The 25,392-nt window shown below is 45.6% G+C and overlaps 1 protein-coding gene and 1 pseudogene across 1 annotated transcript; one reads left to right on the top strand and one right to left on the bottom strand.

Moving 5' to 3' along the window:
- Nucleotides 1-203: 203 nt before the first annotated feature.
- On the bottom strand, nucleotides 204-16,815 carry LOC145348206 (nuclear factor 7, brain-like). Its single transcript, XM_080196417.1, has 6 exons — nucleotides 16,327-16,815; nucleotides 16,143-16,238; nucleotides 15,816-16,049; nucleotides 15,262-15,284; nucleotides 14,046-14,161; nucleotides 204-754 (listed from the first exon to the last, which is right to left on the bottom strand). Exons 1-6 carry the CDS (start codon nucleotides 16,795-16,797, stop codon nucleotides 204-206), a joined length of 1,491 nt encoding a protein of 496 aa, XP_080052543.1. The 5' UTR covers nucleotides 16,798-16,815.
- Nucleotides 16,816-24,612: 7,797 nt separating this feature from the next.
- On the top strand, nucleotides 24,613-24,779 carry LOC145348784 (U2 spliceosomal RNA; annotated as a pseudogene).
- The last annotated feature ends 613 nt before the right edge of the window (nucleotides 24,780-25,392 follow it).

Below are 25,392 nucleotides of genomic sequence, written 5' to 3'. Positions count from 1 at the left end.
ATGAACTGTGGAACCTTTGAGAAAAACTGTTTCGATTCCAGCGGTTCACAGATTGTTTTGTTTGAAGAATCATTTTACAAATGTAATCACGGAGCCCCCAGTGTAAATTATAATTCTATATAATAACCACAATATGAACAGGTTCCATCAGTTTACAGCTGGCAGGAGGCAGGGAGACGGTGTGAAATTATGGGATGGATCTGTTAGAGACCTTTAATCCCGCAGATTGTCAGCGGCGCCGAGTTTTTCCCATCGATATTCCATCCCGGGCTGAAGATGGGAAAGATTCTCTCAGTGAAAGTGTGGGTGAAAGTGTGGAGATGGGACATGTTGTCCGCATTGTAAAATGACACCTGTCCACCCTCATAGTCCAGGAAAACCCCGATCTTCCGGTGATTCACACTCGAGGTGACGCGGGCCGGTGAGGGGGAGGTGAAGGCAAAATAACCACTTCCGGGTATTAGCTCCACAATCCAGAATCCAGTCTCAGGGCTCAGGAAGATTCCCCCTTTCCTGTTCACAGACTCTCGGGCCACCCCCAGAAACCACCATGACTTGTCCTCCACCTCCACCTCCCAGTAATGTCTCCCTGATGTGAATCCCTCTGATCCCAGGACACAGAGACCGGGATCAAACCTCTCCGGGGTGTCAGGGAGCGGCTGCCGTTTGTCTCCGAGTCTCACACTGGTCCGGTCCTCAGACAGGATGAGCTGGGGATGCGCTGTGTTCGGATCCAGAGTCAGAGAGGCTGGAACTGGGGGAAAGTGAAGATAACACAGTCAGTGATTTAGAGAGAGGGGGTGGGGAGGAGGGAGAGGGTGAGGAGTGAGGAGGAGAGGAGAGAGGTTTGTGAGGGGTAAGGGAGAATGAGGGGGAGGAGGGAGTGGGAGCAGGAATGGGATGGCAACATGGAGCCAGAGGGAGGGGAGAGGAGGGGGAATAGACCAGAAAGGAGAGGCAGGGAAGAGCAGAGAGAAGATAGTGAGTGACAGAGAGATAGGGAGGGGCGATGAGAAGATAGGTGGAGGCGTGCAGTTGGGAAGACAGAAAAGAGGCAGGAATGAGAGGGACTGGAGGCAGCCGGAGTGTGAAGAGGGAGATTGAGAGGGATGTGGGAGATTCAGAGTGGGATGTTTTGAGTGTGGAAGCAGGAGAGAGAACAGCAGAGCAGATGACAGGGATTGGGATAGTGGGTGAGAAAGAAAGAGCAGAGTGGAGAGAGCATCTGGAAGGCAGATAGTGTGGGAGGAAGAAATAAACAGATCCTTCCGTGTAAAGACAGGATGGGAAATAAAGCAGGAGGGGCAGGGAAGAATGTGAGAGAGAGGGAAAGGGGAGAGAGTCTGAAGAGAAGAGAGTGAGGGGGAGAAGGACACCAGAATGATGAGGGAAGGGGATAGGAGGTGAGGTGGAGAGAGATTATGTGTTGATGGGGGAGTATAGGAAGGTGCTGAGAGAGAGTGGGTGAGGAGCAGGGTCAGGGAGCAGGAGGGACAAATGAGTGGCTGGCAGGGAGATGGGATGGTTGTGGGAAATGGGAGAGAGATTGCGGGACAGATTGATTTCCAAGTTAATTAATATCACAAGCAGGCTTACATTAACACTGTAATGAAGTTAGTGTGAAAACCCTCTAGTCAACACACTTCAGTGCCTGTTCGGGTACACTGAGGGAGAATTTAGCATCGCGAACCAGCATGTCTTTCGAACTGTGGAAGGAAACCCACTCAGACGTGAGGGAGAACGTGTAGATTCTGCACAGACATGACCCAAACCAGGAATCGAAAGCGGCTCCCTGGCTCTGTGGGGCAGCAATGCGAACCACTGAGCCACCACGCCACACAAAGTAGGAAGAAGAGATGAATTAAAGAGGGAGAGGCAAAGGAAGAATGGGAGGTGAGTGAGAGAGGGAGAAAGGGGAGGGAGAGAATGTAGGTGGAAAGAAGTTAGTGGGGAGAAGTGGGGAGTATGTGAGCAGAGGAGTGCATAAGTGACAGGGAGTGGAAGGAGAGCGAGATTGCAGGGTTGGGGAAGGAGAATTTGAGAGAGGGAAGACAGGCTGTGAGAAGAAGAATGGGGGGGAGGGGTGATGGTCAAGTTTGAGGAGAGAGGGAGAGGGGGCAGAGGTAGAGGAGAGAAAGCTGGAGACAGCGGGTGGGAGGTGATATCTCTGTGAAACATTGTGTAAATGTCACTGTACAGATTGTTCACAATCCAAGTCTGTAAGATATCACACAAAACCTCAATTCCAAGAACAAAAGAATTCGGAACAGGAGTAGGCCATTCGGCCCCTCGAGCCTGTTATGAACAACATCATGACTGATCTGATTGAATATTGTCAGTGATCCGGCCTCCACTGCTCACTGGGGCAGAGAATTCCAACACAAATGACCCTCTGATAGAAAACAAGATCTCATTTCTGTAGTAAATGGGAGATTGCTAATTTTCAAAACGTGCATTATACAAGACGCCGTCGCAAGGGAAACATCCACTCGGCATCAATCCTGTCGAGTCCCCTCAGTGTCTTCTATGTTTCAATAAGATCACCTCTCATTCTCCTAAACTCCAATGAATATAGGCCAAATCTGCTCAGGCTTTCATGATAATATAACTGCCTTCATCCCAGGAATCAGTCTCTAATTCAATGGTCATTTCTTACATTGTGTATATTAATAATTTGAATAAGGGAAGTGAATGTACTACTGCTAAATTTGAGATGACACAAAAATAGGTGGGAAGGCAAGTGCTGAGGATGACAGGGTCTGCAGAGGGATAAAAAAAATTAGGTGTGTGGGTGAAAGCTTGGCAGATGAAAAATAATGCAGGAAAATGTGAAGTTATGCAGATTGGTGGGAAGAATAAAGGAGCTGGATATTATTTAAATAGAGAAAGACTGCAGAAAGCTGCAGCACAGAGGGATTTGGGATCCTTGTGCATAAATCACAAAAAAGCTGGCATGCAAGCTGCACAAGTGTTAGGGAAGACAAATGGAATATTGGCCTTAATTGAAAAGGGAATGGAGTATGAAAATAGGGAGGTCTTGCTAGAACTGTACAAGTGACTAGTTCGACCACACCTGGAATACTGTTTTCATCCCCTCAACTCAGAAAAGACGTGCCACCATTAAAAGCAGTCCAGAGAAAGTTAATTTGATTGATTCCAAATATGGCGGGATATTGTTATCAATCGAGGCTAAGTAGGTTGGGCCTGTACTCATTGGAGTTGAGAAGAATGAGAGGTGACCTTATTGATACATACAGGGTTCTCAGGGGGCTTGACAGCTTGGATGCTGATAGTTTGTTTCGCCTTGTGGGAGAGTCCACAACCAAAGGGCATATTCTCAGAGCAAAGGCTTATCCATTTAAGACAGAGATGAGGAGGAATTTCGTCTCTCAGAGGTAGTGAATTCTTGGAACTCTTCAAGGCAGAGAGGTGTAAAGACTGGAACATATCTTCGGGGCTCAGAGAGACAGATTTTTAATCAGGAATGGAATCAGGGTTATGGAAATAAGGTGGGAAAATGGAGTTGGAGGGTTATCACATCAGACCAGTCCTGATCTCATTGAATGGCAGAGCAGACTCAATGAGCCAAATGGCCTACCTTTGTCTTATGATCTCATGATCTTACGTAAAGAGATCAAAATATTGCACATAACTCCAAATGCAGCCTCACTAAGTCCCTGTATGCTTGCAGGCACAATTTTTTAAATGTGATTGTCCTTACAAGAAACACTAACATTCCATGTATATTCCTAATTATTTCCTGTAATTGCAGACTAACGTTTTGTGATTTTTACACCAGGACATCCAGATCCCTCTCTACACTAAAGTTCTGAGTTTCTCAGTGCGATATCAGACCACACCGCAAATTTGTTACAATATTGGATGAAGCTCCATATTTGGTTATGTTCAGAATAGGAGCAATCAACGTTTTTTTTGGTGCACAGAGCAACTTTGAAATCCCAGTTGCTGAAGAAGGGCATAAAGCCATGAGATTCAATAATTTGAAAGAAATACAATAATTTTTGAGACTCCGTCAGGTTGGCAATGCTGCCTGACATGGGTTCAATTCCAACCTTGGGTCACTGCCTGTGTTGAGGTTTGTACGTTCTCCCTGTGTTTGCATGGGTTTCCTCCGGGTGCTCCCGTTTCCTCCCCACATCAATGATGTGTGGATTAGGTGGATTGGCAATGTTAAATTGCCCCTTTAATTTTTGTGTGTGAGTGTGTGCCCTGTGATGGATTGGTGTCTTAACACCCTGTGCCTGTCGGCATTGTCTCTGACTCGCCAGGACCCTGAATTAGAGTAAGTGGGGAAGTGAGGAATAATTTTTTCTATTAAAGAGTCAACAAAGCCAACAGTTAATACTATGTATCTTATACATGAATAATGAACGAGATAAGCATGAATTAAAAGGAAATCCTAATTATTCACTAAGAGGATAAAGCCATAAGATTCCATAATTTGAAAGAAACACAACGCACAGTGGTGCATTGGTTCGGCTGCTGCCTCACAGCTCCAGCCACTGGTCTCACACACACCTCAAACCTCATGTTAGATGACATGACCAAGGCAGAACACACAGACTTTCTCAATAATCTGTCCACATGTCAATGATCACCATTCATTAAAAACCTTCCATAAATAATGGAGGATCAGGTGACTAGCATTAATGAGGAACAACAACATGCTTTCATGCTCATAAGAATAGTAGGAATGGAAAAATGAATGAGATTTGAAGTAGATAAATTTCCCCAGACTTGGTGGTCTCTATCTCAGGTACTGAAAGTAGTGACTGTCAAGAAAGTTGATGCATTGGTGGTTATCTTTCAAAATTCTACAGACCCTGCAATTGTTCCTGCAGATCGGAAGGTGCAAATGTAACTCCGATGTTTAAGAAAGAAGGGAGAGAGAATATGGAGAATGAAAATCTTGTTAGCCTGACATTAGTCCGAAGGAAAATGCTAGGATCTGTAACAAATGATGGAATAACGGAACACTGAGAAAATAATGGTGAACTTGGGCATAGTCTGGATTTCTGAAAAAGTATCAGTTTCACAAACTGCATAGGAACAGGCCCTTCGGCCTTCCAATCCTGCACCGACCATGCTGCCCAACTTAACTAAAACCCTTTACCCTTTTGGGGACCATATCCCTCTGTTCCCTCCAATTCATGTCCTTGTCAAGACGCCCCTTAAAGTCACTACGGTATCCGCTTCCACTACCTTCCCCGGCAACCCAGTTCCAGGGACCCACTCTCTGAGTAAAAAATTTGTCCAGATCAATTTCCATCTGCCATCTCTCCACCCAAGCCTCCAACTGCTGTATCCCATGATGGTCCTCATCGCTATCCACAAATCCACCAACCTTTTCGTCATCCGCAATCATACGAATCCATCCCGTTACATTTTCCTCCAAATCATTTATATATATTGCAAACAGCAAAGATCCCAGTACTGATCCCTGAGGATCACCACTTGCCACAGTCCTCCATTCAGAAACTCACCCTTTCACTCCTACGCTCTGTCTTCTTTGCATTTATCCACTTTGCTAGTTCACCTCTGATCCCATACAACTTTAGCTTCTGCACCAATCAGTCATGAGGGACCTTGTCAAAGGCCTTACTGAAGTCCATGGAGACAACATCCACTGCCCTACTCTCATCAAACATCTTTGTCACTTCCTCGAAAAACTCAATCAAATTCGTGAGACACGACCTCCCCTTCACAAAACCATGTTGGCTCTCACTAATACGTCCACTTATTTCCAAGTGGGAACATATCCTGACTCGAAGAATCCTCTCCAATAATTTCCCTACTACTGAAGTAAGGCTCATCGGATTGGAATCACCTGGATTATTCTTGCTACCCTTCTTAAACGTAGGAACAACATTAAGTATTCTCCAATCCTCTGGGACCTTCTCTGCATCTAGTGAGGATGCAAAGATTTCTCTCAAGGCCCCAGCAATTTCCTCCCTTGCCTCTCTTAGTATTCTGGGCTATATCCCATCAGGCCCTGGGGACATGGAGGGCATTAAATACGACGAGAGGTTGGAGAAGCTTGTTTTGTTCTCACTGGAACGATGGAGGTTGAGGGGCGAATTGATAGATTATGAGCGGCATGGACAGAGTTGATATTCAGAAGCTTTCTCCCAAGGTGGAAGAGTCAATTACTAGTGAGCATAAGCTTAAGTTGCGAGGGACAAGGTTTATAGGAGATGTACGAGGCAAGTCTTTTTTACACAGAGGGTGATAGGTGTCTGGGACTCTCTGCCGAGAGAGGTGGAAGGAGATACGATAGTGGCTTTTAAGGGGAGCCTTGCCAAATACATGAATAGGGTGGGAATGGAGGGATATGGTTCCTGTATGGGTACGGGGTTTTAGTTCAGTTGGACAGCATGGTCGATGCAGGATTGGAGGGCCAATGGGCGTGTTCCTGTGCTGTAATTTTCTCTGTTCTTTAATATGTTGACCTTCATCGTGAGAGGATTTGAGTATTGGAATAGGGATGTTTTGCTGCAATTATATAGCACATTCGTGAGGGCACACCTGGACTACTGTGTGCAGTTTTGACCTCCTTATCTGAGGAACGATGTCCTTGCTATAGAAGGAATACAGCGAAGGATTACCAGGCATGTTTGAAGGGCCAAATGGCCTACTCCTGCTTCTAATTTCTATGTTAACTGGAGAACTTTATGGAGTGGTAGTTGTCTGTCAATTACCTGAAAGCAGTTGGTTCATGAGTGTTAATCAGTGCAGCAGGAATTAAAACAAGCAAGCGACTCAGCAGACGGTCTATAAATAAGACACACCTTTCAAAATGCATGGCCAGTAATAGGTGCATGAGACAGGTGACTGCGCTGGACTGGGATGGAGACTGAATGAGGGGCGAATCAGGTTCATGCGGGAATGAAATGCACAGGGGAAAGAAATGTGGTTATCATTGGAATTATTCTAAGTTAAGTGAATAATTTAATTAAATTTAAGTAGATAACATGAGGAACAATGCAAGATAGGTGTTATGTTGCAGTTGAGGAATGTGTGATTTTGGATGCCCAGGTAATCCATGACTAACACATCTGCAGAAAGTGTAAGCAGCTGGAGGACATCCAGATCAGAATTAGTGAGTTAGAGGCTGAACTGCAGACACTGCACAATGAAAGGGAATGGGAGAAATCCCTGGGTAATTTGATCTGGAATATGGTCACACCTCTTAGAATAGGGTCATCTGTTTTGGTCAGCAGTGAGTGACAGGAAGATGTGATCGAGACTGAGACAAGGAAAGGGACTGAGCAGACAATAATGGAGGAACCTCAGACTTTGCAGTTGTTGAAAAGATTTGAGGTGCTTATAATCTGTGTGGATGAAAACAAAGGCTGAAAAGTGAGTGAGCAGTCGAACCATGGCACTGTGATACAGGAAGACTATTAAGTGGGGGATAACAAACAGGAATGTGATTGCAGTAACGGACAATATAGTGTGGAACACAGATACTGATCTCTGCAGCAAAAGTGAGAGCCCAGACAACTCAGTTGCTTGATTGTACCAGAGTTCTGTGCTGGAGAGGAATTTTCACTGTAAGTGGGAGGATCCAGTTGGCATGGACTATTTAGATACCAAAGACATAGACAGGACAAGCAAAGAATATTGTCCTGGTCCACTCCACTAATGGTCCATCAGGGTGATATTGTGGGCTGGGACACTGAGGTTGGAGGGAAGTGGTCACACAAGCATGGGTATTTGGGATGTCTGTAAAGGGCATAGTCTCCATGAGGGGTTCGGTACAAATTAAGGAACAGGACCTCAAAGGTAATGATCTCTGGATCATTACCTGAGCTACATGTAAACTGGCAGAGGGAAAATGAGATGGCAAAGATGAATGTTCAAAGGTTGGTGTCTGGATCATGGGCATTGGCACCAGTATTGGAGATAGTGGGTTGTTTTGGTTTGATTTATTATTGTCACATTTATACTGTGAAAAATATTGTTTCTTGCAGGCTATACAGATGAAAAATACTATTCATAGAGTACATATGACAGAAGGAAAGTATAGGATGCCGAATATAGTGTTACAGTGACAGATGGGGTGAAGAGAAAGCTCAGCTTAATATATGATAACACCAATCAAAAGTCTGATGGCAGCAAGGAAGAAGCTGTTCTTGAGTTGGTTTGTACGTATTCTCAGACTTTTGTATCTTTTTCCTGACAGATACAAGAAGTTGGAAGAGAATATGTCCAGGGTGCACGGGGCACTTGATTATGCTGGCTGCCTTCCCTGAGGCAGCAGGAAGTGTAGGCGGAGTCAATGGATGGGGGGCTGGTTTGCATGATGGATTAGGCTACACTTCGTAGTTTGTTGCGGTCTTGGTCAAAGCAGGAGCCTTATCAATGCTTTCTATGGTGCATCTGTAAAAGTTGGTGAGAGTCGTGGTGGTCATGCTAAATTTCCTAAGCCTCCTGAGAAAGTACAGGCACTGTTGATCTTTCTTAACTATCGTATTGGCATGGAGGGACCAGGACAGGCCATTAGTGATCTGAACACTTTGAAATCTGAAGCTCTCGACCATTTCCACTTCCTCCCTGTTTTTGTAGACCGGAGCATGTCCTCCAATACATTTCCTGAAGTTGATGACTCTCGTTCATTTTACGACATTGGGGGAGATTGTCCTCACATCATTTTGCCAGATTCTCTATCTCTTTCCTGTAGCCCATCTCATCATTGTATGAGATTTGACCCACTACGGTTGTATCATCAGCAAATTTGAATATTGGGCTGGAGGGGAATTTGGCCACATGGTCTTGGGTGTTTGAGGAGTATCGTCAGGGACTGAGGAAATAGCCTTGTGGAGCACTGGAGTTGAGGGTGATCACAGAGGAGATGTTGTCACCTGTCCTTACTGATTGCGGTCTGTAGAAAAGAAATCTAGGATCCAGTTGCAAAGGGATGAGCCAAGCCATAGGCCAGGGAATTTCAAGATGAGTTTTGTAGGAATAATGGTGTTGAAGGCTGAGCTGTAGTCAATAAATCGGAGTCTGACACAGGTGTTCTTGTTAACTAGGTGATCCAGGTTTGAGTGTCGGGTCGGGGAAATGGCGTCTGCTGTGGACCTTTTGCGGTGATAGGCCAACTGTCGTGGATCCAGTCAATCTGGGAGGCTGGAATTGATTCGTGCCATGACTAACCTTTCAAAGCATTTCATAATGGCGGATGTTAGAACCACCGGACGGTAGTCAAGTTAAAGTTTATTTATTAGTCACAAGTAAGGCTTACATTAACACTGCAATGAAGTTACTGTGAAATTCCCCTAGTCGCCACACTCTGGCCCCTGTTCCAGTCAATGCACCTAACCAGCATGTCTTTCAGAATATGGGAGGAATCCGGAGCACCCAGAGGAAACCCAAGCTAGCACAGGGAGAACATGCAAACTACACACAGACAGTGACTCAAGCTGGGAATCGAACCCAAGTCCCTGCTAACCACTGTGCGATCTTGCCACCTCCCCCACTCCCCCCCCCACCCCTTCCCCACCTCCCCCCCCCCACCCCACCCCATGCTGCCTCATTGTTGGGACGGTCTACACCTGAACTGCTAGAATGAGTGTTCCAGGAAATTGCATAACACGGGAAGTAAAAAGGGCTTCAAACTAAACTCAGAGGGTAAGCTACCTTGAATATATGTGGCAAATCCAGGGGGAGATTCAAGGCAAGAAACCATCAAAATAATATGGGAAATGGGGATCAGAGAATAACGGGAATGGACAAACAGATAAAACCTACGAATACACCAAGAGTCAAGACTAATTAGTACAAAGATAATAAAAAGATGAAACTAAAGTCTCTGTACCTGAATGCAGACAACATTCATAATAAAGTTGACAAATTGATAACACATATTGAAGTAAATGAATATGATGTGATTACAGAGACATTGCTGCAGGAGGAAAGGATAACATTTACTAACATCCAAGAAGAATAGAAAGCTAGGTAAAAGTCGAGTGGGAGCACTGTTTATCAAGGACCTCATTGGTGCAATAGCTGGAGATGACCCTGGTTCAGGAGATCCAGATATAAAATCGGTTTGGAGATGAGGAATAGGAGGGGAAAGAAGTCAATAGTGCGAGTCATCAACAACCCTTGCAACAGTAGCCACAATGTGGGTCACAGATAAAGGGACAGTAATAATCATGGGTGATTTTCATCTAAATATGAACCAGAAAAATCAGGCTGTAGTTGCCTGGATGGGGAGTTCACAGAATTCTTTCGAGGAAGTTTCTCATAGCGGAACGTTCTGGAATTAACCAGAGAGTAGGTTATATTAGACTTGTCTTTATGTAATGTGACAGGAATAATTAGTGAATTCTGAGTGAAGGCAGCACTTGGTCGCCTCAACTACAATATGAGTTAATTTGAAATCCAGTTTGAAAGGGAAAAGAGAGGGTCGAAGTTCGGTATTTTAAACTTAAATAGGGGCAACTATCTGGTCATGAAAGCTGAGCTAGTTGTAGTGAACTGGGTCCCCAGACTTGGGGATATATCGATACAGAAGCAAAGGCAGATATTTAAGATGATATTTCAGAATATTCAGAATAAATATATTCCTACTGTAAAGAAAATTCCCAATGGGAGGCTCACAGAAGAAGTTAAGGAAAGGCTCAGATTCATGGAAAAACATATAACTGAGCAAAGATGAATGGCAGGACAGATGACTGATGAGAATGTAAAGAATGGCAGAGATCAAACCCCCACAATAATGTAGCAGCAGCAAACTAGGTATCCAGTGTTTCCACGCTAAACATAAGGAGAAGTCACATTGTCTGGACAAACTGGAGACATTTGATAGAACTGGAGACTCAATACAATCTTGATCTTCCATTGGATGGTGATGCCCCACCCAGAGGAACAATCTATACAATTAATCCCTGGTCTTAAAGGGACCACTGGAAACCCTAATAGAAATGATATAAGGAGTTATTTGCTCTGTTTCCTTTGTAATATTTATACCGGAAACGACAACATCAAAACAGAAGACTTCATCATCATCACAATGCTGTTCCTGTGATCTTGCTTGGACATTGGTTTTCTCATTTTCTACATTCAAACACTGACTGTTCCTCAAAATAATTCCACTGGTTCTAAAGTGTTTAGGCTCACACTGCAGTCATGAAGGGAGCTTTTGATGAATTCTCTGTGACCAGGAGGTGAGTTATTTTTCTTACTCCTGCTTGCTAGAGGTAAAGGAAAGTGTTAAATTAAAGCGGATGCGTTTAAAGTAGCTAAGAGTAGTGGGCGAGAAGAGGATTGGGAGAGGTTTAAATGTCAACAAAGAATGACAAAGAAGTTGATAAAGAAGGGGAGGATAAACTATGAAGCTGGGCTAGCGCTTAATATAAAAAAGGATAGTAAGAGTTTTTATAAATATATAAAAAGGAAGAGGCTGGCTAGGGTGAACGTTGGACCCTTAGAGGATGAGAGGGGGGACTTAGTGGTAGGGGATGGGGAAATGGCTGAGGCCTTGAATAACTTTTTTGTTTCGGTGTTCACGGAGGAGGACGTGAATAATTTGCCGGGTGTTAGCGATGGAAAGATGGTAGGAGTGGAGGGCCTGAATGACATTATTGTTACTAGAGAGGCAGTGCTCGACAGACTGGAGGGACTGATTGTGGACAAGTCCCCAGGACCGGATGGAATGCATCCAAGGGTCCTGAAAGAAATGACAGAGGTGATAGTGGATGCCTTGGTGATTATTTTCCAGACGTCGCTGGATTCCGGGGAAGTGCCGGAAGATTGGAAAACGGCTAATGTTACGCCGTTGTTTAAGAAGGGTGGCAGGCAAAAGGCAGGGAATTATAGGCTGGTTAGTTTAACGTCTGTTGTAGGTAAAATGTTAGAATCCGTGATCAAGGAGAAAATAGCGAGGCATCTTGAGGAATTGTTTGACAGAGCAGATGCAGCACCGTTTCGTTAAGGGGAAGTCGTGTCTAACGAATTTATTGGAGTTCTATGAGGATGTATCTAGTGCGGTGGATAGAGGAGAGCCGGTGGATGTGGTCTTTCTTGATTTTCAGAAGGCGTTTGATAAGGTACCTCACAAGAGGTTATTACAGAAGGTCGGGGGCATGGAGTTGGGGGCAGGGTGTTAGCGTGGATAGGGGATTGGCTGTCAAATAGGAGGCAGAGAGTGGGGGTCAATGGGTGCTATTCGGATTGGCAGTTGGTGACTGGTGGAGTGCCCCAGGGGTCGGTGCTGGGGCCTCAGCTATTTACCATGTATATAGATGATCTGGAGGAGGGAACCGAGTGTATGGCGTCGAAATTTGCTGATGACACCAAGATTGGTGGAACGGCAAATAGTGCGGAGGGTGTGGAGAGTCTGCAGAAGGATCTAGATAGTCTGGGCGAATGGGCCAGGAACTGGCAAATGGAATTTCATGTTGGCAAGTGTGAAGTTCTCCACTTTGGTAGGAATAATGGTAGGAAGGACTATTACTTACATGGCGAAAAGCTGCAGCATGAGACGTTGCAGAGGGACCTCGGGGTCCTTGTGCATGAGTCGCGAAAACCCAGCCTGCAGGTGCAGCAGGTGGTCAGGAAGGCGAATGGAATGCTGGCCTTCATAGCGAGTGGGATTAAATATAAAAGTAGGGAGGTCTTGCTGCAACTGTACAGGGCATTGGTGAGGCCGCAGCTGGAGTACTGTGTGCAGTTTTGGTCACCGCACTTACGCAAGGATATTTTGGCCTTGGAGGGAGTGCAGAGGAGGTTTACTCGGCAGATACCGGAGTTGAGGTGGTTGAACTATGAGGAGAGGCGGAATAAACTCAGCTTGTACTCGTTAGAGTTTAGAAGAATGAGGGGAGATCTCATTGAGACATATAAGATGATGAATGGGATGGATAGGATAGAGGTGGAGGGGCTCTTCCCGCTCAGAAAGGACAGTAGCACTAGAGGGCACAGCCTCAAGATAAAGGGGGGGTGGTTTAGAACAGAGTTGAGGAGGAACTTCTTCACTCAAAGGGTGGTGAATCTCTGGAATTCTCTGTCCGTTGAAGTGGTGGAGGCTGCCTCACTGAATATATTTATGACGCGGGTTGATAGATTTTTGATAGGCAAGGGGATTAAGGGTTATGGGGAGAGGGCGGAAATGTGGAACTGAGACACGACAGATCAGCCATGATCTTATTGAATGGCGGGGCAGGCTCGAGGGGCTAGATGGCCTACTCCTGCTCCTATTTCTTATGTTCTTATGTTCTTTCTCTCTCACTCCTGCTGTGTATTCATGAGGATTTCTTGTCCCCTGTTCCCTCCTCAGGAACGACAGACCATTTTCCCACACTGCAAACCCGCGGGAAACTGGACAGAGATTTTGTTCTGAAGATCAGCCCTCAGAATGGATTGGGCCTCTGATCAAATTCATCGAGTGAGCGATGGGTTCACTGGTTCACTACCTCAATGGAGTCACTCAAAAACTCAACCTCACTCAATCCAAACTGCCCTGTCATCCTCCCTATTCCACATGTAAAGCTTTGATCTAGACTCTGTGACTGTGTGAAACCTGTGGACGTTTATAACCACCCTTTTATTCCAGATCTTGAACATTTCAACAAGATCACCACATTCCCTCCCTTATCCACTGCAGACTCGCACTTTCTACATCCATCCTCTTGATTAAGGTGTCGAATTCCACCAAAGAGATTATCTGCCGTTTAACACCTGCTCTCTAATGTCTGTGTGTCTTCCAGATAAATGATGATAAAAAAATGTTTCCCCCAATGGCAGACGAGACCAGTCCAGTCTCCTGGAGCAATTCCATTTCACATCCTGAGATTGGTGCTCTTTTCCTCTGGTTATACAGATCCCTTCACTGCTTTGACACACAGTGCTGATGTCTTCAGACACTAACCCAGAGGAACCTCAGAAAGAGAAATATGAGAATGGGGAGACTGCAGGTATTAACAACTGGAAATGTGAGTATTTAAGATGGATCTTTGGAGTCCATTCAATATATTTACAACTGGAGTGATAAGCAGGACAATTAATATGAGACTTACCGGGGTTAATGAAGTTTATCATTTCTCTCCATGTTCTGTACTGTAACAGGTCTTTGTACTTTCTCATAGGCAGGGCGGCAGCAGATACTGAGAGTTTGATATACTCCTCACTAATCCTGTAAATGATAAAAATGATGCTATGAATTTGTAATTGTTAGAAGAATTTAGAACTTATTTAAATGGTCAAGTTTACAGCATTTCTGATGACAGAGAAAATGTACAAAGTGAAATGTTAATCTTGTTTCTCGAAATGAGAAAGAAATGACTTTTAAATTCAAGGGCAGGGAATGGAAACGGCCATGCCTTGAAAAAGGTTCAAAACCTGATAATAGACATCACAGGCTGCAGGAAGTGATGAATATTTAGCCTGTCCACTTGCTGTATGATAAACAAAGTTTGTAGAACAAAAACAAAGGCTGAAAACATCCCAAAGCTGAATCTCCAATTCTGCAATCCCTGGGCTCCCAGAATGCTGCTCTTCTCTACTTCCGACACCTTGAACATCTCTGATTTCAGTCACTCCCCCAATGGGAGCTGGACCTTCAGCTGTGGAGGTCCTGAACTGTGGAATTCTCTCCCTGATCCTCTCTATCTTTCTTTCTTTTTTCTTCCTTGAGGACGCTCTCTGAAATCTACCTCGATCACCCAAATTAATATGTCCTTATTTGGCTCTGTGTCAATTTACTTTATCATGCTGCTGTGAAACTCCTTGCAATATTCATTTCCAATAAAAGTTCTATATGAAAACAAGCGTTGTGTTGTTCAGGACGCAGAGCCAATTTTTATTTAGTATAAACTTAGAATCCATTCTCCCTTTAACCTGAGACTTTCTCGGGTTGGTCAGGCTCCATGCAGGGACATGGGTGGCCCATTCCTTGGAAACATGGACCGCGCGGTTCTCTCCGGTTCAGTGGGAAGGTCACAGACACGAACAGTCAACATCGGGCAAGTGATCACTTCCGGCCTGGTTGTATTATTTACACTTCCCTGTTATTTATTACAATGTTGGAGAACAGTTATGTAAAATCACTGTAATGAGGTGAGTTATCATTAAGTTCTCGTCAGTGTGTATACGCGGAGCTGATCATTTCCTGCAGTGTGTGATGCCTTAGTAACTAATGACCGAACATTGAAAGTTATGACAACAAATACAAAATAACACTTCACTGAGTTTATTTTACCAAACTGCAGAGTTTCCGTAAAGAACATGTCCTACCTTCTCTCCCGACAAGCTTCCTCCTGAAAGAAATGAATCAGGAACAGTGAGTGTGACAGTAACAGATTTCAGGAGCAGTTCGACAGGCTGGTGAAATGAGCAGACTCAGAGCAGATGAGATTTCATACGAAATGTAAAGTGATGCATTTTGGAAGGAAGATTGTGGAGAGTCAAATAAACTGGAATTGAACATCAGTCCCGCTCACAGACACAGTGACTCTCACACACCGTACCAGGCACACCCACACACTCACAACATGGAACTGGAACCGGGTTACAATGGGAGTTCCAGGAGTAATTGAAACTCGGGAAACACGAAAATAATCACAAACCAACAGTGAAAATCTAGAAAACTTATTACAGTATTCCCGGGAATCTTATTCAGTGTGGGAGCCATTAGTTCAGAGTCACAGCAGAATTTCCACGGAATAGACAGAAATTTGTGAATTCGGTTACTGTTTTTCAGTAAATTTTATACAAATTTCACCATCACCATCAGTTATTTAGTGACTGTGTGAAGTTTCCCTGAACTGAGACACAATATATTCCCTCACCTTCAGAAATATCAGCTGGTCTTTTTGCTCCATCTGTTTCCGCAACTTGGAGAGTTTCTCCTCAATAGAATTTAAATTCTCCTGAATCTCTCGAAGGTTTCTCTCCATCGGTTCTAGAATCCTCTCCTCTTCTTTCCTGAGATCTCTAAGTAATCGCTGCTCTTTCTCAGTGAGAAACTGGTGCATTTTAGTGAACTCGGATGTGATGTGGGTCCGCAGGCTGCTCGACTGTTCCTACCCAATGAAATGTGAAACATAATTAATGGTCCACGATAAAGGGAACAAAATTAACCGAGATCCCAGAAAATCAGCACAGGGGCACCTTACCCTCACTTCAGAAATCTTCCGTTTCTGTTTCTTTTCCGTTTTTAGAACCGCCAATTTCTTCTCTGTGAGAGAAACTGAATAAGATTTGAGCTGATCCTGGGATTGGGAGAGAAAATCACAGAATGAAAGTGCTGGATGTTGAAAATGTGATAAAACTATCAGGTAAATAATATTCCCCTTTTACCTTGTAGATTTCAACAGCTTCATCGGTGGGCAGGAAGCGGTGCTCTCTGTGTTCCCGCGAATCTCTACAAATCAGACAGATCAATTTCTTGTCAGTTTCACAAAACAGCTTCAGTTCTTCCTGATGTTTCTCACAGTGAAGTTTACTTTTCTTCTCTTTCGGACTCTGCTTTAATTGTCGAGCTTTCTCGGCCAGATTCGCTAAGGCCCGATTTACTCTGAGGTTTCTTTCCGGAAACTCCTCTCTACATTCCGGGCAGGAGTTTATCTCCCTCATTTCCCAACATTGGGTGATACAGGAGCGGCAGAAGTTGTGGTCACATTCCAGCATTACCGGATCAGTGAAGAAATCGAGACAAATGGGACAAATTGTCTCCTCGGTCCAGCTCTCTGCTTGTTGTCTGGAAGCCATGCTCACACTCAGCACTTCCTGATTCAAACCGCTTTTACTTTCGGTGTTACTGCCGCACATCCTCAGTTCAGCTATTTACTGATAAAGTTCACTGCAGCACTCAGGGAATTATTATTACAGAGTGGGCCCTGTCTTCGCCACTTTCACACTGGAGATAACAACTGGCGCGGTCTCAAGGATAAAGGAGGGAAATCATTGAACTCAGTCGGGGGCAGGTTGGGCTCCCAGGGATGTTGACAGTGGAAAGAGAGAGAGAGAGATGGAGAGATAGAATGGGGAGAAGAGGTGGAGATGGGAGGGATGGAGATTCCATTACATTTCTCTTCAGCCTGAACCCAGTGCCGATTAAAACCACTCTGGTGAAACTCGGTGTGAGATCCAGGTCCAGAAATTGAATTGTGTTCATGACTGCAGCCGCTCACATTAAAACATCAAGTACTGTAAATGTCAAGGAGAGATTTTACACAGCAGGTATCGGGAAGATATTTCGAGGGTTCCACCTGTGAAGTTTGGTTTGTTTTCTAGAAAGAGAAACTTGCGGTTTTATAAATGTTTATGAATCCCTCCCGGGGACCCTGACCCAGAGAAACATCAACTGATGACGGAGCGAAAACAGGGAATGCTGGAAAATCTCAGCAGGTCTGACAGCATCCGTGGAGAGAGAACAGAGCTAACGTTTCCAGTCTGGATGTCTCTTCGTCAGGTTCCAGCATCCGCAGCAATTTGCTTTTAACTGATGAGGGAACATTTGAAGTGGAATCTCCCCTCCAATATTGGGCGGAGTTTCTTCACACAGAGTGGGGAGAATGTGGAACTCGCTGTCACATGGAGTAGGTGAAGGAGAGAGTTGACACATTGACAGTTCTGCTCTCCCAGTCCCTGATAAAGTGGAAGCACATCACAGGGTGTGGGGGCAGGACTGTGGGACATGGGAAATGGGAGAGGGTAAAACGACTTCCTACTGGGATTGAATTTGGAGAGTTTCCCCCAACACTCGCACTATTCCAGCAAGAAAAACCACAGGCTGTGAAGTTTTCCGATGGATCAGATTCGTTAAGAGGCTTTTTTGTAAAGTTGGGAAAATGGCAGATAGAGGTAGAGAGATCAATGCGGATTGGAAATCAATGTCTTGTTTTATTGCAGATACATTGTCTGGGATTCTGGTGTGAAATGTTTCATATATCTAACAGTGTTGAACATTGGGTTTTATTGTTACTGCCTGGACGTTAAACAGCTCGTGTGTGGAGAACAAGAAAGACAATCTGTCCTGGGGGACCTGGACACCCCTTACACAGCTCAGCGGAATTTACTGACAGTCATTTCAACACGTGGAAAATCTGGGATATTTGAGCCATTGGCGACAATCCTCCCGCTGGATGGAATTCTCGATTTTGGGAAACTCTCTCACCCATTATCAGCATTGCGGGGAGTTCTGTTTTCATCGTTAAAATCTGATCGGAGACATTCAGGAGTGAAATCATGCAGCAATTTTAAATTAAAGTGTCGGAAAGTGTGAATTCTCTCTGGGGATAGATATTCGGGAACATTGTAAATTTCCAGGGTGACAAGGTGCGGAGCCCAGTGGAACTTACTGACAACCATTTCCACCCAAGAAAAATCTGGGAAGTTTCTGTCATTTGTGACAATCTCTCGACTTGACGGCTGGACCTGTTCTTGTTAATAATTCATTGCGGGTGCAGTCAGTTTTTGGGATGGGTTGAGACTCTGTGAACTCAAGTCTTTCATTGTTACAAAGCGCACCGCTGCCACCTGCTGACGGAATCACAGTGCTGCAGGGAAGAAGTCCCCATGAAAACGGCCCAAGAAATGGGGACTGTCTCTGAAGGTTCACAGATTCAATGGACCGAATAATCTCTTTCTGTGTTGTATCAGACTGGCATTGTTATTTATCTTGGATCTGATCAAATCCAGATTAACAAATCCCATTCAGTAAATCCCATTGTTTGATGAGATGTTCCCTGACTATTAGTCAGAAAGATTATCAGGAGAACGTCACATTAATATTCATCCTTCTGCGAGAAGGATTTACGCATTAAAATTCTGCAAAAACTCAATACATGCTGCTATATTTAGTTGGCTTAGAAACCCGCAACGAAAACTATTTAAGTATAAATTGTTGAGCTGACAGCGGGATTGAACAACAGTAATCGTGGAGCACAAGTGTTTAGAGAACTAAGGAACTGAATAGGATCGCTGCAGGCCTGGTATCAAGACCCTGCCTTGTGTAAGTCAACTCCAATCTGCTGCACTCTCGGTTTGTCTGTTCACCTGGTGAAGATCGCAATGGGATTCATTCTGCCGGATGAAATGTTGGACACTGAGCTCTCCAAGGATTTCATTCAGACACCCCAGAGGATCACAGAGTCACTGAACACAATAAAATCAACTATGATCTCGATATGTTCCATCTAAGGCTCGTTCTGATATAATAATTATCCCTCATTCACTGAGATCACTGTTAACTGATGAACTGTTTCCAAAAGGACATCGACACGTCTCTCTTTCCAACAGCCGCTTATACACAGCTCTGGTAATGCAGTGTGATTTGTTCCTGACAGGAATTAGGAATATTCCCATTCTGTCCTTTCCAGCCTTTCAGCCACAGCATTGAATTCAGGAACTTCAGATTCTAACCACCGTTACCATTCTGCTGTAACCATTAACACTGCTCTGGAACCACCTTATGCTTCTTCACCAGTCCCATTCCCCATTCTCTTATACTTTGTACCGTTACACCTTCAGACATTTAACCTCTCTTGTCTTCCACCATTTCATAGAGCTTTCCCCATTGTTACTCTCCGCCCTTCTCCCTGACACTGTTCTTGCTGAGAAATTGTTTACTCTGTAAAACAGGAATGTTAGTAAGGTGTTGTTCATTTCCAGCCATTTCCCTCTGGCGCTCAGCACAAAGCCCACGCACTCAGGCTCAGAACCTCCCGGTAATTCCTTCACCTCCGATCCCAGATGGATGTATTTGTGCCGTTTTAAGTCCCGCACAACTCAGTGCCTTGTATTCGTCTTCGTGCCGCACTGTGACACCCACCACTGTAACTCTCTGATCTACGTGAGTATTGTGTCAGGTTTCCATTAGGAGCCGTCCTTGGCCACTAGTCTTGGCTCCTTGTAAGATGTTGAGCAGTACTTACTGACATCTCGGTGTAGTTGTTGGAATCCCTGCTGTGGTGTTTAATTCTTGCGTTCTTTACAAACGGGCAGCAACCGAAATGTGGGCGATGGTTTTGTTTGCTGCCTCGCATCACTGATATGATTTGAAAGCGTTTGATATCTCCCCCTTGTTAGGGATGAACTTGTGGGATAGAGCTTACTTCGAAAAAGTAAGTTGTTAATGAGACGAGATGGTTTCATTTGGAATGCTGTATTTATTTATCTGTCTGAGGTTTATTTGGGTGTTTCAGTTTGAAGGATGCTTGCGATTTCCTTATTGGTGTACCGGCATCCTGCAAATCTCGGCTCGAGTTCCCTCAGGAGTGTAACTTGCTCCGGGGTTCACTTCCAGGCACAGATCCCCGGCTGAGAATTGACCTGAAGAGCTTCCAGGCGCTTCTGGGTGCGCAAAGCGACATGTATCTGCCTGTCGTGCTGGCTCAGCCCACACCTGGTGGTGAAGCTGAGCTCGCACTCGCTGCATTGGTATTCCCCGACTGTTACAGGTTACCTTTCTCCGCTACACTGAGGGCAGTGCCAGGCAATGGATTGATAGTCTCCTGTTTTACCGCAGAGTCAACACCTGGTTCTGATGTTGAGAACCTGGGGCACTTTGGTCATGTGGATGTTGGAGAAGCCGATCGTGCGGAGGAGGGTGTTACAGGAACTGCAGAACAACCCCATCAATGGGGGTAATGGGTGATCACCTCTCTGACTGATGCTCTGTTTTCAGTCGGCTCGAAAGTGACCCCTTCCATGAAGGTGGTCGTCTCGGATGTTTCTCCATTTGTGTCAATTGCCGCTCCACTGGCCGGAGTTTCTGTTCCCTTCTTGGAAACACGATATTTCGTCTAAAAGGAGATTTGTGTTGTTACAAAGTTCGCATTTTCCGGTGGATGGGCCGCCCACTCTTCGATAACAGTGTCGTCCGCCACTGGGTTGGCTGCCTCTCCTGCTCTGGGACCCGAACTCAGCTGCCAACAGGGCTGGTAGCAATGGCGGGGATCTCAAGATCTCCTCTTGGGTTGGAGTTACGGAAGATCTTGTTACTCGCTCCGGAGAGCTGGAACATGTGTGGCGGTGACATTGACATTTTGCACATTGCGCTGCTACAGAGGCCACTGCGGGGAAGGTTGTTTATCCGGGACGGATCCCAGCCGCTCTGAACCATCAACAACGGGATTCCCATTCCTTGATACCATCTTGAGACTCAGTCTCTGATCCACGCAGATCGCGGCCGTCTCGTACTTTTCCCTAGTCGTTGAGTCCCTCAGTAGCGGATTACTGAGTTTACCAGCGGGAGCCAACGAGGAGGAGCGACTGTCGCTGTGGTCGCATAAAACAGGAGAAAACTCCACAGAGACAGCTCGCCAGAATTCATTCTCCGGGGAAACCCGCCCTAGAGAGCCAGAGTTACTCCCGCCTGGGTTCGCGGGTTGTCTGGTAGTCCAGCCAATATCGCAATGGGATTCCCTCTGCCGGGCAAAATGATGTGAGGGTCAACTCACTCTGCAAACTTCCTTGGACTCAACCGAGCGTCCCAGAGACACTGCACTAAAAAAATCAATCACAAGCCTCGTGTTTCCCACCTAAAATATTTCTTTATATTTTAAATCGTTGACTCGGGTCACTGTTAACTCCTGACTTTCAGTCTATTACAAAGGAATTGGAATTCCAGAGCAAAGAATTCTCACTGTAAATAGACAGAAGCGCGGTGGCACAGTGGTTAGCATTGCTGCCTCACAGCGCCAGGGATCCGGGCTCAATTCCAGCCTCGGGTAACTGCCTGTGTGGAGTTTGCACGTTCTCCTCGTGTCTGCGTAGGAATGCTCCAGTTTCCTCCCACAGTCCAGACGTATGCGGGTTAGGTTGATTGGCCATGCTAAATGGCCCCTTAGTGTGTGATTGACAGGGTAAATACTTGGATAGGGCCTGCGTGGAATTGTTGCTTGTGAATGCTCGATGGGCCGAATAGCCTCCTTCTGCAGTGCAGGGATTTTGTGATTCTATTCAATGATCCTATAAAGGGCCTTGGTGAGTGGGCAGCTGTTATTAAGATGTGGAGATGCCGGCGTTGGACTGGGGTGGACACAGTAAGAGATCTCAGAACACCGGGTTAAACTCCAACAGGTTTATTTGGAATCACGAACTTTCGGAGCGCTGCTCCTTCAGCTGTTGGACTTTAACCCGGTGTTGTGAGACTTCTTACTGAGAAAGAAGACTTCCAGCATTCGTCTAATACTTGTGAACAATACGGAACAAGTTAGTCAGTTTCCTGACTTTCCTCTATTCCGGTGTCGGTTCTGTTATGTTACGAGATATGGGGATTATTCTAACTCTGGCGTCCTTCCCCAATCCTTACCCCATTCCCTTATTCCTTCCGGCCTTGTCTGTGACTCTGTTGTTGGATAATTTTCTGTCGGTCAATAACACAGTTATCACCTTGAATGACAGTGAAATTGATGGATCATCTCCCTGTCTGTTTCAGTGTTTTCTGAATGTTGTCTGTATTTGTGATGGGGACACGGGTTTGGGTGGGCGTGAGGTGTGAAGTGTGCCTGGTTATGTAACCAGTTCCCGCAACAAATCTTTGCGTTCAAATCACCTCCCTTGGCCTCGCTGCTCCCTACCTTTGTAAACTCCTCCAGCCCGATAACTTATTAAGATCTCTGAGCTGCTCCAATTCTGCCTCTTGTTAAACCCTGATTCCCTTTGCTCCAACATTGGTGGCTGTGTCTTCAGCTGTCCCGGCGCTAAGGCCGCGATTCCACTAAAACCTCCCGACCTCTCTCCCCTCTTTTAAGACACTCTTTAAATATTAAGATTGACGCCGTTTTTCGATATCTGGTAAATAGGTTTGTCTCTGTGGCTCAAATCAACTTTTGACAATTACTTTAATAATTATTTTGTGGGCAGCATCAGGACTGTATGTAATTGAACCCTGGTTAATCCACTGTAACCATGCCTTACAGGTCAGACTGGGGATAATTTGATGATTTTTCCTGTGTTTTGAGCAGGAATGAGCTGAACAGAGGAATAACCAGATGAAGAGCGCAATGAAATGTTGCAGTGTGGGTATCAATCAGTCTGTGTGTGACGTGTGAATGGAGCTGGTGAATCAGTGACTCTCAGGATCACAGAATGTGGTGAGAAAGCTGAACCAGCTGAATTTGGGACATTGTCTCTTTCTGAAGCCCGGGGCTCCGGGTCCTTTCCCGGGCTCCCCTCCCCCACTCGCGCTTCCCACCACGTGATGCTGTGCTGCGTCCAGCCCCTCCCCCTGCCCCCGCTGATGCTACCTGATCCTCCAATCAGAGCCGCGCTTCTTCCCGCGCTCTGACGTTGGGCTGGAGGTCAGCGCGTGGCCGCTCCTCGAGCTCTGGGCGGAGCTTTTCCTCCCGCGCGCCCGCTTTCCCCCCGGAGCCGCATCATGGGCGCTCATTCAACTCCTCCTTTCATATGAGTCCAACACTTTCTCATGGGATGTCTAGTTTCACTCCATTCCATGGCCTCCTGAGAGTTTGCAAAGAGGCTGCCGTAAGATGCGGAGCCCAGTGCGTCTGGAAGAAGCCGAACTGAACATCTCCCCCAGCCGGAGCAAAGAGATGAATTCCCGAGGTGGGGTGAGAGTGACTGCCCTGAACATCATGGCAGCATTTCACCAGTGAGGCATCAAGGAGCCCCAGCGAAACACAACTCATGGCAATCGGGGGGAAACTTTCCACTGGTTACAGTCTGGATTATTACTGCAGGAACACCACCATCAAACTGCTAAAGTCCCTGGTTCTGGAGACCCCAGTCAGGGGAACCATCCTTCCAGCACCTATTCTCTGTCAACCCCCTTTTCATTGAAACTCTGGGGAACAGAGGCCGAGTGTGTTTATTCTCATCTCACATGACAATCTTCAGTTCAAGTCAACTTTGAAAATGTGGATTTGATCCGATCTAAATGTCAGATCATATAAAAATCATAATGTGATCTCGCAATGGAAAGAGACCATTCGGCTCACCCTGCCTGTGAATCTTCGAAAACTGTCCCCACTTCTTGGGCCGTTTTTAAAGGGGAATTCTTTCCTGCAGCACTAAGATTCGGTCAGCAGGTGGCAGCGCTCCGCTTTGTAAGAATGAAAGATTTGTGTTCACACACACGGCGGGATTTTCCAGCTCCAAAACCAGAAAATCACAGCCAAGGTCAACGGACCTTTGAATGACCTTTGTCCACCCCCTCACCCCCACCCCCCAACGCCTCTACTTTCTCAGGAGGCAAAGGAAATTTGGCATGTCCGCAGCAGCTCTGAGTAATTTTTACGGCCGCACTTTAGAAAGCACCCTTTCCGATATATCACAGCTTGGTATGGTTCCTGCTCTGACCAAAACTGTAAGTAATTACAAAGGGTTGTAAACAGAGCCCAATCCATCATGCAAATCTCCCTCCTACCCATTGACTCTTCCTCCTGCCTCAGAAAAGCAGCCAGCATAATAAAAGACCCCAAGCGGACGAGCACACTTGCTCCCAGAGCAGAAGATTCAGGTTCGAATCCTGGTCAGGCTGCTTTTCAGCAGTAACATTCGGACGGCAGGAAAGGAACTCTGTGACCTCTCTCAGATGGACCCACTCCACCCCGTCCTTCTGCTGCTCATTCCTTCCTTAAACGAAGCATCATCTGTGAGTAAAACACTTTCTTTGGCATCGCTTCTCGGCCTTTTGGCTCAGATCAAGTGTAGTATTTGTTCTTATCAGTTTAATATCTGATACGTCCCGCATCTGGGAACCATATATTAAATTGATTTTTGGAGCAGGGAGATGGAATCGGGGCTTGCTCCGTTCACTCCACGTATCGACCGGTAACTTCAAAAACAGCTCTTCCACCGTTATCTGTCGGGAAAAAAGATACAACAATCTGAGATCACAACCAACCGACTCAAGAACAGCTCTTCCCTGATGCCATCAAACATTTGAATGGGACTTACCTTGCATTAAGTTGAGCTTTCTCCACACCCTAGATCTGATGTAACACGACATTCTGCACTCTCTCCGCTCCTTCTCTGTGAACGGTATGCGTTTTGTGTTTCGTGCGCAAGAAAGAATACTTTTTATTGGATGCTAATACATGTGACAATAATGAACCAAATCAAATCAAAAACTCACTGCCGATCTGCCGAGTTCCGCCCCCGAATCCCATCTGAGTGACAGCACAGTCAACCAATTCTCTTCGGGGACCTGTAGAAACCCGCCCCACAAGCTCTGACTGACAGCGGCCTTCACCAATTACAGTTCAGAACACCAGGAGACAGCTATTTCCCTCACAGAGGGACAAGAGATGCAGCCAATCACCTCCAATTTCCGCAAACACCTCTCCCTTCAGATGAGTGACAGGCACTCCGGTCACTCCACCTCTCTAATTGGCAGAGGTCCCGACCCCGACTCTGAATGACAGCGGGTAGGGCGATTCGGCTTCCGGGATAACT

Source organism: Carcharhinus amblyrhynchos, chromosome 9, assembly GCF_965287045.1.
Source record: "Carcharhinus amblyrhynchos chromosome 9, sCarAmb.v2.hapA, whole genome shotgun sequence".
In the NCBI taxonomy this organism is placed as follows: Eukaryota; Metazoa; Chordata; class Chondrichthyes; order Carcharhiniformes; family Carcharhinidae; genus Carcharhinus; species Carcharhinus amblyrhynchos.
This window is presented reverse-complemented; position numbering and strand designations above follow the sequence as displayed.

What these genes read in the sequence shown, in the direction of transcription:
- LOC145348206 (XM_080196417.1), bottom strand. Translation starts at nt 16,797, where the DNA reads ATGTGCGGCAGTAACACCGAAAGTAAAAGCGGTTTGAATCAGGAAGTG. An exon ending in GGAAGATTTCTGAAGTGAGG is followed by an intron (nt 16,050 to 16,142) that starts GTAAGGTGCCCC and finishes TTCATTGGGTAG; the next exon opens with GAACAGTCGAGCAGCCTGCG. An exon ending in ACCAGCTGATATTTCTGAAG is followed by an intron (nt 15,285 to 15,815) that starts GTGAGGGAATAT and finishes CATTTCTTTCAG; the next exon opens with GAGGAAGCTTGTCGGGAGAG.